This window comes from Balaenoptera ricei, chromosome 18 (genome assembly GCF_028023285.1).
Source record: "Balaenoptera ricei isolate mBalRic1 chromosome 18, mBalRic1.hap2, whole genome shotgun sequence".
NCBI lineage: Eukaryota > Metazoa > Chordata > Mammalia > Artiodactyla > Balaenopteridae > Balaenoptera > Balaenoptera ricei.
The window spans coordinates 69347405-69360550 of record NC_082656.1 but is presented as its reverse complement, the minus strand read 5'-3'; the positions used below and the strand labels follow the sequence as shown (position 1 = coordinate 69360550).

The window sequence follows — 13146 nt, the reverse complement described above, 5'->3', positions numbered from 1 at the left end:
CCCCTCTGTGCATGAAATCAACTGCTCTCAAGCTTGAGAGATCTGAGCCCCCCATTCCTGGAGGAGTAGAGAAGAGTTGACTGCTTCTAGAGAGGTAGAGGTTTTGCATTTTAATATCCTACTTGGAGCAGAAATTCATTTGATAAGTCAGGAAGTTTACCAAGGGCCTACTGGAACAGACGGTGGTTAAGGATGGAGGTGCTGAGGCACAGAGGCAAACAAGCCAAGGAGTGAAGCATCAAACCACCACCAACTCTGAAAAATTCTCACTAATCTCCAATCCACCCCTAACCATGCTAGGAGTTGTGGGTTGAATGGTGCCCTCCTCCAAAAAAAAGATACGTTCAAGCTATAAACGTTACACCTGTAAAGGTGACCTTATTTGGAAACAGGGTCTTTGCAGATGTAATCAAGTTAAGGTGAGGTCATATTGAGTAGGGTGGCCCTAAATCCAATATGACTGATGTCCTTATGAGAAGAGAAGAGACTCAGACAGACACGGGGACAATGGCCACGTGACATCAGAGGCAGAGACTACAGTCCTGCAGCTGTAAGCCAAGGAACCACAAGGAAAGCCAGTGAACATCAGAAGCTGGAAGGGAGGATTCTCCCCTAGAGCCTTCGGGGAGAGCACGGCCCTGCCAGCACCTTGATTTGGGACTTGCAGCCTCCAGAACAGTGACATGATAAATTTCTGTTGCTTTAAGCCACCCAGTTTGCAGTACTTTGTTATGGCAGCTCCAGAAACTGATACACTAGCCTGAGCCCACACTTCTGTCTTCTCAACTGTACTAAGACTTCTAACTTCTCTTGCTGTCGCCCTCCAGTGAACATCAGAGGAATCTTTTAAATCACACCTCAGACCACATCACTCCTCTGCTCTGGACCGACCAACGGCTTCCATCCCACTTCCTGGCCCACTGCCCGCTGCTCAGAGACCAGCGCCCTCCACGTCCCCTGCTCACTCTCCTCAGACACGCTGGCCTTCCTGCCATTCCTCCAACCTGCCAGGTCAGCTCCTTCCTTAGGACCCCCCTCCCCCAGGTGCCTTCGTGGCCCTCACCTTCATGTCACTCAGGCCCCGAGAGGCACCAGCTCCCCAGAGAGGCAGTCAGGATATCAGTCCCACCCCCTCTCTCTTTCATCACATCTGTCCCCATAAGAACAGAAGCCCCACGAAGGCAGGGTCTTGTCCTACCGCCGCACAGGCTCTCACAGGTGTGGGGCACAGAAAGAGGCCTGGGCAGTGAGACCAGCAACTGGCTACACCAGCAGCGTGGGCGTCTCTGACTGGGGGTGCTCGCCTCCCTTCTGGTGTTAATGGAAGATGCTCTTCAGGCAAACCAAGCATGACAATCACATGGATACAAACAGGTCTTAGCATCTCTAATTTCCAAATACTAATACTCTTTGACTTAAGTTGTGGAAAGGGAAAACAAATAGTTCTAAATAAAATAGCATCATTACACTCAATAAATTTCACTACAACAGTGATAATTCAGTAACTCTGCGGCAGCACTTTCATATACTTTAGGGTTTATGTGGCCTAGGGTGTGATAGTGACATTTCTACAGGTCTTCGGATTCATCCTCAAAGGCATGAATACCAGCTCTGAGAAGAAGGGGGCATAAAACTGAGGGAGAAAAGGCTGTTTACCATGAACCCAAGGAGAGTGACCTGATGGGGGGTGTGGCCTTCAACACACCTGAGTGCTAGCAAGTTCCACAGGCTTCTAGAAACTACTTACGTCTTTCAATACCAGAATCTGACTTGCATCTTCTAGGTACTGCAACTGATGAGTCACTAGGATTGTGATCTTCTCGTGCAAGGCTTGGTGAATACACCCGCAAATGTAAAAGGTACAGCATGCAAAAGCACATTAATGGGGGTGCTCCAAACTGAAAACCTATATTTGGAAACATAATGAGACAAAGACAACACAGCAGTCAAAGATGTGTAGTTTAAATACCAGTATAAATAATACAAATTAAATATAAATATAAGTCAATGATTCCGACTAGGCCTCAAATTCATCAGCAGCAAACTTGAATCTAGTTCTGCTAAAAAATTCTAAAAAGCAGTCCAGTGAAAGAGGCACCAACAGCTAAGTTTTTTTTTTTCTTTCAAAAACTCAGCTTAACAATTATTTACAGGTTTCATAATGAAAAACAATTGAGCAATACTGAGATTCCAAAACTTGACTGAACTAAAACACTATTTTATCACCTTGTGGGAACAGGAGAAGACGGATTTATGTCATATAAAAATGGGTACATTTTTCTTAGTTTTCTGATTATTTATGACATATAATGTACATATTAACAACAAAAAAATTAATAGATTCTTGGTAACCTTTGCCAGAGTGCATTTTCTAGACACTTCTTCCCAGAGAATATTAGATAGAAAATGAATGCTAGCGTGGCCTCCGTCAGTCTCTACAACATTCCCAGTCCCACCCAGGAAGCAAATCCTTTTTCATTAGGACTGAACACTTTCCAAATATGAAAATGAAAGAACAGAATCCAAACGGCACAAATCACAGTGGAAATTATCCAACAGCTCAAAGACATAGCAATGCTCTATAGCCAAGACCGCCGTGTGATCAGCCCACCCGAGACGGCTGTTCTCGTGCTCTCTGCCCATCCCTGCTCATCCAGGGCCTGCTTCACCTACGCCCCAATCACGTGACTGACCTTCCTACACACTTGCCCCAGGCCCCAGCCAATGACTGTGCCAGCTTCAGCTCAGAACGCTCCACCATGCTTACCAAAGGGGCGGCCAGGGCTGTGCTCCTTCCCTGGTTCCCACGGTAACCGATGAGCCAGCCTGATGTCCATTCCCCTGTAACCGGTAATCCTCCCTCTCCCCCGCCTCCCCGCCAGGAGCCCAGACTGCTGCCGTGTCCACCACACATGGTGGGGTGTCCCTCCAGGACCTTGCTTCAGACATGGAAGCTCGCCGTGGCCACTGAACCATCCGTGTCTCTGTCGCTGACTCCGGGCTCTTTCTCAGGTCTCAGCTGGGCAAGCACAGGCCCTGCAGGCTGCGGGGTGCAGCCCAACGAACACCCTCCGTACCCAACCTTACGGGTGTGTTTACAGTAACCCCTCAGACTGCTCCACGTTTTAAATGCAGACCCCTAGGGACTCAGCCCCGGGCTCATCCCACAAGGGTCGACGACCCCTCCAGGGAAGCGAGTAGCCGGGTCCGGGGCCCCGGTGACCACGGGCAGGGCTCCAGGCGTGTACTCTGGGTGCCCGAGCCCCTCGCAGGGCAAATCTCAGGGACCTGGGCCACAGCTCAGCCTGCTGAGTGAGCCAGATGCAGAGTCTGGAGGCAGCAGACTGCAGCTCAATCCCTCTCACGAGCCGGACAGCGTCGGACAAGCTACTAAACCTCAGTGTCTTCATCTCAAAACAAGGCCAATGACAACTCACCCACATGTTGAGGAATCAAACCACCAATCCGCTCAGTACACGTCAGCCCCCTCCTCCACTCCCTCCTAACCCACGTGCGGTCATGGGCTCTGGATTCAGGACAGAAAAGTCCTAAGGGGACACGCTGGACACTGGGTCTATGATCAGAAGCAAGAGCTCAGGATGTAGACACATACACCATTATGTCCAAAAGGATTCACTCTTCCCGTTGACATGTGTTAGTTCAGCTTTCGTACCTAAGTCTCTTAACTGAGTAAACCCGCCTTCAGTCTTAGTACTAAAGCTTTTCATGGAACTGTTTCTCCTTAATTCAAAATTACCTGCCGACAGTCCCTGAAGGTGGATGTTAATCCAATCTGAAGGGCTGCTGTGTCCAAGATGGAGCAACCCAAAAATTCTAAAATGTTTCCTTCCTAACATTCCATCACAGATGAGGTAATACAAATAATTACAATGAAGTCATCAGTTGATGACTTTAAATTTCTCCTAAATAATGCACTTTATCCAAATCTCTAGGAAATACTCTATTTTTCCAGTTTTTAGAATAAAGATTTCCAAGTCATGCATAAAAATGATTGATTCAGCAACCAGTTGTTTAGCTGTTATTCCTATATAAGGGCTGTGTTAATCCTATAATCCTATATATAATCCTATATAAGGGCTATAATCTTATATATAATCCCATATGAGGGCTGTGTTAAGAGGGGACACACCCCACAGTAGAGGGGATACAAATAAGGAAGACAGAGTCCCACCTTCATTCCTTCAATCAGCAGAGGTTTGTTGAAGTGCCAGGCACTTGACCGACATCTGCAGGTCAGGAAAGCAGACACTACTCAGCACCATGTACAGGAGGACACACTAAACAAGTATAGAAAATGCACTATCGGGCCGTGATGTGTGCTCTGAAGGAAAAGCAAGGGGGGCCGCTGTCTTAGACGGGGGTGACACGGGAGCCCTGAGACTATCTGGGGGAAAACATCCTGGAAAAAGGTACAGCGGGTCCAAGGGTCCTGGGACAGAACATGCTGGGCTAACGAACCTTCCTGCATTCACAGCTTCTAGGGGGTGGGGAGGACTGATACATGGTCAAGTGCAACCCACTGAGGCCTGTGGGAAGACAGAAGGGCACAGGCTCCCCCTGAAGGAACAGGAGGGAAAGGCAGGGGCTCTGGGACACAGGGAGCAGTATCTACAGACAGACAGGTGTGAGAAAGGGCCCGTCACAAAGCCAGCGCGGCCGAGTGGGTGTGAGGACCAGCTGGAAAGGCCGATGGGGGCAGATGGCAAAGAAGCTCGTTCTCCGTTTGAGGACCTGGAGCTGCAGCCTGAACATGAGGGGAGCCTGTGAAGGGCTGGGGCAGGAAGGGCGAGCTGTGTAGACGCAGCGTGGGCATCTGATCAGGACAGACCCGAAGAACTGATGACGCAGGAGGCGGGGGGTCTGGCGATGTGGGGTTCTCTGAACCAAAACGGGATCCACAGCTGGACACAGGTGAGACTGCATCAGTTCACCTAAGGCTCTAACTTTCTGTAGGTGATAGAATCCACTTAAGGTTTACAACGTGTAGTTGGAAAACTCAGAAACCTTAGCAACCTTCAATATATATTCATGACTGATGGAAACTGTCAACAGCAAGTAGAGGTGCGACTGATTCACTTTAATACAAAACACTCCCCCTTACTAAGCTTCGACACGACCACCATCTTTCATAGCATACTGTTCCATCCAATTTTCTAACTCGTTGAGAACATTCTCCAGGTGCTGCTGAGCGATTTCCTAAACTGCCTTCCTGCTCCCTGCCCTAAGTTTTCCAAAAAAATGTGGTTCTGATTAGCAAACAACAGTCTGAACAAGGTTGCTCCTATGAAGCGTACATCCAAGGTCACTAAATCCAAAAGGTTGGAAAGGACTTTATAAACACCTCCTGTGCTGGAAGAAGAGCTTGGAAGAGCTTCTGTGATAAGCACACCGATCCGTGGCGATCAGAACACCTTTCCTCTCTCCTCCCTGTGACACGGACGCAATGGCCAGCCGAAACTGTTCTCGGAGTGACGGAGAACTTGTGCAGACGCACACAAGACGGAGTGACAGACATCTGTGAATTCGGGCAGGGCGCTGGGAACAGGGAGGCTGTGCTACTCAAGACCCAGGAGGGTGGGGGTGGGAACCTCTGTCACAGCACTAGTGCCTGCCACTGGACCCGTGACAAGACACAAGGCACTTCTCTAAGGGAAAATGCATCAAGTCACGATCAGGAGAGGGTGGGAAAGGCAAGTCAGATCAGAGAGCTGGAGGCCATGCCACGTGTCGGCTGCCCTGCTCTCTCGTGTTCTGAAAGAGTCAATGCTACTGTGCACTTTTTGTGTGTGTGTTAAGATATACGTGACGTGAAGTTTACCATTTTAACCATTTTTAAGCATATACCTCAGTGGCATTAAGTACACTCACATTGTTGTGCAGCCATCACCACCATCCATCTGCAGAGCTCTTTCACCACCTTAACACTCAGCACAGGTACATACTGACTCTGGTGGAAACTGCCCCCCGACCCCTGCGTAGCGGACGTGGAATCCCAGCTCCTCGTGTCCAGAGCTCAGAGCCCCTCACCGGTCTCACTCTCACACTGCTGACTCTGCTGAGGTCTCTCTACTTCGCTATTCTGGACCTGCTGTAAATCAATCATGTCTCCCCAGATTCACCTGTTGACACCTTAGCTGCCAGTACCTTAGAATTTGGTGTCAGGGCCCTTAAAGAGGTAATTGTTATTCTTAATTAGGGTGGGGCTAATCCAATCTGACTGGTGTCCTTAGAAGAAGAGACTAAGACATAAGGACAGAGACACAGGGGTGCACGTGAACAGAGGAAAGACCAGAGGAAAAGATAGGACACAGTGAGGAGGATGCCATCAGAAGCCAAAGAGAGAGGTCTCAGCAGAAACCAAACCTGCCCACACCTTGATCTTGGACTTCCAGCTTCCAGAACTGTGAGAAAACTAATTTCTATTGTTTAAGCTCCCCCCACCCCGCCATCTGTGACAGCCTGCTATAGACAATGTTGTGTCCTCAAAATTCATACACATTAAACCTAATCCCCACTGTGAAGGTACTGGAGATGGGGCAGTTGGGAGGTGAACAGGTCATGAGTGTAGAGCCTTCATGAATGGGATTAGTGCCCTTATAAAAGGGACCCACACGGCTCCCTCACCCCTTCCACCATATGAAGACACAGGAATCAGGCCCTCACCAGACACCAAGTCTGCCAGCACCCTGACCTTGGACTTTCCCAGCCTCCAGAACCGTGAGACATAAATTTCTGTTATTTCTAAGCTGCCCAGTCTACGGTCTCCTGTGAGAGCAGCCTGGACAGACAGAGCCCTAGCAAACAAATACAGGAACTGACGGCGAGAATTTCCAAACAGCTTCTCTTTGCTGTACGACCTGCATCCCCCAGGCAAGGACGTGCCTGCTGTTCTTCTCATAGCCTTGCTTCTTCCCGTTTAGCAAAAGAAGCTGAATCCTATTCTCAGTGTCCACCTTTGCTTCTAATCTTCCTATTTAGCAAAAGGAACTGAATCCTATTCTCAGCCTCCACAAACCCTGCCCAGCCTGCAGGCCCACAGGCCACTTCCCACTAAGGCCAGTGCACAGGGAGCTTTCCAACTTCACCTGAAAGCCTAGAGCTGCCCACTTCTACTTCCATTTAGCATTTACCATCCTATATCCAAACGCTCTAAACTGTGACTCTGCTGAACTTTCCCCAGGCATCTGTCTTAACAAGCTCCATAGAGACAGATTCCTTAGAGGCAGAAGTGAGAGCTGAACGTCTTAGTCTCCCTTTTTCTGCCCCGTGTGGGTCCTTCCCCTCTCCTGGCTCACTGTTCTGCTTTGTAAACTAAGAGGTTTTGTGCAACAACATCTGTAAGGGCATGGATCTCAGTGCACACAGTAGGGCTTTCGTAAGTGCAGCTGGAAGGGCTCGTTGGCTTTAACAAGGTGAACAACAGCAAGGCAACTAACCGTGGGGTAGATGTGGGTGCCGTTTCAGAAAAAGCAAATTCACGAGGCTTTCAAAGAGGCCAGTCTAGACTCCAGAAGAGGCCTCAGTCAGCGTGTGTTAGGACACATTATACACAGAAAAGCATCAGAGCTGTTCTGCTTCAGGGGTTCAGTGGCCAAACAGGAGCCACTGACAACAAATTCGAGAAACTCAAAATGAAAGTCAGGATTTCAGCCAGATTCTAGATACCTAGTTACAAATTCAAGTTAACCGTACACTGTGGGTCTAAGTATTAATTCTAATAAGCACGCATGAAGCAAGGTTAAATGATTGAAGCCATACTTAGATGTGGAATAACTCATTATTAAATTCTAGACTGTATTAAGTATTTCCAAACCGACAGAATAATAAGCGTAAACCAACAAGGCCTTTCCACGGAAGCCCTATGTCACTACTGGAAACTTCGCTTCTGACGGGCCTTAAACAAATGATGGAGGAAAAGGACGGGCAGCCAAGTGCCAGGTGACCGAGTCCCACTCTCTGATTTAAAAGCCGTACGTACAGCGCCTTTCTTATGGCTGGGGTCTGGGTCCATCCACAACGTGTGGCCGTCAGCCACAAACAGCAGGGGGAGATCTGCCACCTGCTCCTCAGCTCCCTACAGCACGGACTCCCTGACCTCCACACACTGCAAGCTCCTTCTGCATTTCCCTGTCTTGGCCTCATCATGATGCAAAATTTCTCTAGGATGGATCTTCTGTGGAGGGAAGGGAGGGGAGGGAGGGACACCAGGGCAGAATGAGCCGAGTCTCCTGAAGCACAAACGCTTTCCTGAACTCTCTTCCCTGAACTCCACAGGGTCCTAGGAAAGCAGAAGTGATAGGAAACAGGAGCAAACTCACAGTTCAAACAAGTGCCTGCTCACTTCTGCATCTACTGCACTGAGCGGATCATCCAGGAGGTAGATGTCCGCATCCTGATACACAGCTCTAGAAAACGTAGAGAGATGTCAGGAGAAGAACACTTCCAGCTTCCTAGATCCCATTTCTGAATCATGACGGTGTCCAACAAATCATTATTCATTCCAAGAGCCCATGGAAAAGGGCCAAGACCCTGCTTCACACAGGGCCCACCCGGTGAGCGGGGTCTGCCTGCTCACTTCCACTAGGAGCCGCAGAGGAGGGAGGGGCAGGATGGCAACTGAAACGCCATTTACCTTGCGAGGTTGACCCGGGCTTTCTGCCCTCCGCTCAGCGTGGTTCCTCCGTCTCCTATCACAGTTAGGTCTCCATCCTCCAAAACCTCTAAATCCTACGTGGAGACAGAAAGGGGAAAAAAGAAAAAGATTTCAAATGTGTTCTCCTCCTGCCATCCTAACCTTTTTAGCATTAGTTCTTCATACAAGTATTTGATCAAAAGCAATGGGTACATTGCATAGTGACTAAACCGTAACCTTAAACATCTTCAAAAACATCTCTCAGGGTTCTTCATTTGTTTACATTCTGTAGTTTTTCACAGCATTTATGCATTAGGTCATTTTAACAGATACTTATTGAGGGTCCACTATATGCCAGGCACTGTTCTGGGCACAAATGAATTCAGCCATAAGGAAACAAAGTCCCTAGAGTTTCTTTCCACGGTGGGAGACAGACAATATGGAAAATTAACATGAGTGCAAGTACTAAGGACTAGAAGAAAAAAGAAGCCAACTTAGGGGGATAGAGAGTAAAGGAGGGAAAGTTAGTCTATACTAGGGTCAGGAAGGGCTCTGCTCAGAGGGGGTGTGAGCAGATCTTCTGGAGGGTGGAGGGGCTTACGCAGACCTGGAGAGGGTGCTCCACACAGAGCAAGGAGCGAGTACAAAGGCTACGGGGCAGAGGTCCAAGGTGTCCCAGGACAAGCAAGGAGGCCAGGAGAGCAGAAACAGATTGAGAACGAGGAGAATGAGGGCGGAGACAGAGCAGGAGGAGCCCTGGTTTCACACCCAGTAAAAGGGGGAGGGGAATGGGGGGGACTGACATGGTCGGAGGCTTTTAAGGAATCACTCCTGCCTCTTTGTGGAGAACAGACAGTAAGGGGGGAAGGGTGAGAGAGGATACCAGTTAGGAGGACACTGCAATAACCTGGGTGAGAGATGACGGTGGCCAGGACCAGAGTGGGAGAAGTGAGAACGGAGAGACGGGGTCACACACTGCACACACATGTGGAAGGCGGAGTCTGTAAGGCCTGCTGATGGGACGGGTGTAGGCGGTAAGAGAGGAGGACGACTGTTGTTTGGGGTGTGAGGAAGGGGAAGCACAGGGTCTCCATTTACAGAGCTGGGGACGATGGTGGATGCAGGCTTAGGGGACTTCGCTTGCGGACGAGCTGAGATGACCTCCTGGTGATGTCACAGTGCAGCTGGATATGCAAGTGTGAAGGTCTGTGCTGGAGGCACAAGTATGAGGGCTGGTGTCCCAGGCTGGTGAAGGCACAGGACTTTTCTTATCAAGGAATAAGTGCGTCTTAAACTGGACATCTTGCTGATCTCGGCCTCAGCTTCCCACTTTCAGAGAAGGGATAACACCTGACCTCTGTCTTCACAGTGATACTTAAGGCATACAGACAGAGCGACAGACAAGGTCCACACAAGAAATGGGAGCAGAAAGCAGGCTGCGCAGGAAACACAAAAGCGAAGGAGACAGTGTGCTCGAGGGACACCAAGCAGATCAGCTGGACTAAGTAGGTGCCTGTCCGTGGAAGCAAGAAAAACTCAAATTTAAGAAGGATATGAAGTTTTGACTTGAGGATCTGGGAATCTATCAAAAGTTATATTTGAATATTATTTAAGAAGTAAGTAGACAAATCAGAGTACCTGGGAAAAAAAGAAAAGATGACAAGAACATCCCCCAAATGACAAGATAACAACCAGATTTAAGTTATACGGTGTTATATTAGAAACCTTTACTTAAATTGCCTATAATTATCACTGGACAGAACGTGGCATAGACAAGCAGAGTTTGTGGGGAGTTTGTCATCTACTAAACTCCTCAGGCATCAACCTAGGATACACAGCACTATCTTTCTGCAGATGAAGCCCTCATTTCTTTGTCTCTACTTCAGCAAATTTGGGGAGAAAGCAAGTGGCACACTGGGGTCTCCATGATAAACAAGTCATTGGATCTCCCTAAGTCTCATTTTCCTCTTCTACAGAATGTGCTGCAGAAACAAGAGTCAGTAAACTCAAGTGTGCTGTGAGAATGAAAAGAAGTGTTATGTCCTCAAGTCCATTCTCTACATCTTTATTCCTGTCCTGGACTTGAGGACATGGGGAGGGGGAAGGGTAAGGTGGGACAAAGTGAGAGAGTGGTATTGACAATATATACACTACCAAATGTAATACAGATAGCTAGTGTGAAGCAGCCGCATAGCACAGGGAGATCAGCTCGGTGCTTTGTGACCACCTAGAGGGGTGGGATAGGGAGGGAGACGCAAGAGGGAGGGGTATGGGGACATATGTATACATATAGCTGATTCACTTTGTTATACAGCAGAAACTAACACAACATTGTAAAGCAATAATACTCCAATAAAGATGTTTAAAAAAAAAAAAAGAAGTGTATGAACACCCTCTGTAAGTGGAAAAAGGACATGAATTGATTGTAACTTGCTATTGGTGACTTATCCCTATTTTCTCATCAAACCAACAGTGGGACCCCATTCACAGTGTGAATCACAACAGGGAAATCACATGACCCTAAGAAGAAGAGAAATACTATCTCCATCATAACCCTCCCTGACAGCCAGAAAGACACACAGGCACACACAGGTTCCCTGCACCCTCACTGGGTTGCATCAAATGAAAGGCAGCAATTGCTCTGTCATGAAAATTCATCATTATTTTACATTATTTCTTTGTTAGGCTCAAAAGTTTATACCATCTCTTGATTTTGGTTTTCACGAAAAACAATGAGACATTTTAAGACAGGTTTCCAGCCTTAAACACACACACACATGTGCACACACAGTTACTTAGCCTCCGTTTCACTGTTGACAGTCCTTGCAAACTGTTCCACTTAGATTTTATGCGTTGATTTTATGTCATTTTGGTTTCCTTCTCAAAATTGCACCAAGCTATAGCACAGCAATCTTAACCACATTCTAGAAAAGGCACTTAAATCCACTCTTTCATTTAGCACAGTTAGACATAAGAAACAGGCTCTCTGAGTCTGGTAGCAGGACTCGAAATGTGTTATTTACTCTGCAAATTATTTATGGACCAGCCCCAAATGAGAAAACCACTTCAAAGGATTTGAAGTAAAATCCAAGTCAGGCTAATTTCCCAGCCACCATTTTCCGATTAGGTTAAAGGGAAAAGCCTGAGTTGAGCATATATTACACTTCCTCCCACTGGAGGAATTGTTACCTTTCAGTTAAATTTCACCAATTTTCACTGAAAAGCAGTACGTAAACTAAAGAAACACAAGGAAATGGCGACACTGGTTTGATGCCACCCGTCCTGAAGCACATCAAGGGCCCTTCAGCGATGGTGGAGACTTACAGTAGAAACATCACGGAGCAGACTGTGGAAATAGTTGACGAGGAACGGACGTGAGGTCCTGGCAGAGGAGGGCTGGGTTCCAGAGTCAAACAGCAGGAGGCCCCTGCCTTTCTTCACAGTTTTTCTTCCATTTGGAATTGCCCCTCCTCTCACAGCCTGTCAATATCCTGCCCATCTTTCCAGGCTCAGCCCAAACACACTCTTCCATGAAACCATCCTGGAGTCGTCTCTTTTCCTGCTGGGTTCCTAAGGCTTTGTTTGCATCTTTCATGAAGGACTTTCTCTCAGCTCCTGGAGGGTAAGATCTGTGCACCAAGCACTGTTCTGAACCCTGGTACTGATTATCTCTAATCCTCACAACAAGCTGCACAGTAAGTACTGGCCCCATTTCACAGATGAGGAAACTGAGACTAAGTGAGGTTACACCGTTGGTCTGAGGACTGTCAGCTTTTAACCAGAAGAGTTGGAATCTGAACCAAGCTCATGGCAGTTCATAGTCTCCTGCTCTTTCACATCATGCTATCCAAGTGGTGACTGAACAGTATATTTGAAATGAAGGTAATACTAAAATAATTCAAGACTTGAAGGCCTCTATACCTAGATAAGGAAGTATCAATAAACTTATTATTCTATGACTGTCAAGGCAATCTGAAAATATCCAAGTTGGCCGGAATATGGTAAATATGAAATAAAAGAACAAGCTTGTGGGCACCCAAGAGGGGTTTGTAAATTCAAGCGATCTAGTGAGAAAATATTAAATTAGAATTTATCACTGCGATACCTTTAAATATGTATTGCCTGAAAGTTTTTAAGAGCCTTCAAGTGGTTGAAGATAATATGCAGACAAATGTGACATACTATATTACTTATGTTATGGTAACAGAATATTTTTATTGTTGATTTATATAATGTACTATGTGTAGAGCACCTATATAAATATCAACTCAAAAATGGAAGATAGGGGCTTCCCTCGTGGCGCAGTGGTTGAGAATCTGCCTGCCAATGCAGGGGACACGGGTTCGAGCCCTGGTCTGGGAAGATCCTACATGCCATGGAGCAACTAGGCCCGTGAGCCACAACTACTGAGCCTGCACATCTGGAGCCTGTGCTCCGCAACGAGAGGCCGCGATAGTGAGAGGCCCGCGCACCGTGATGAAGAGTGGCCCCTG

The 13146-nt window shown here is 47.6% G+C and overlaps 1 protein-coding gene across 1 annotated transcript in view; it reads right to left on the bottom strand.

Moving 5' to 3' along the window:
* LOC132352444 (ATP-binding cassette sub-family C member 4-like) overlaps window positions 1-13146 on the bottom strand; it is a 127709-nt gene that overhangs the window by 103962 nt on the left and 10601 nt on the right. The window contains 3 exon segments of the mRNA XM_059902907.1: window positions 1748-1830; window positions 8326-8426; window positions 8654-8748. Coding sequence (XP_059758890.1) covers window positions 1748-1830; window positions 8326-8426; window positions 8654-8748 — 279 coding nt within the window.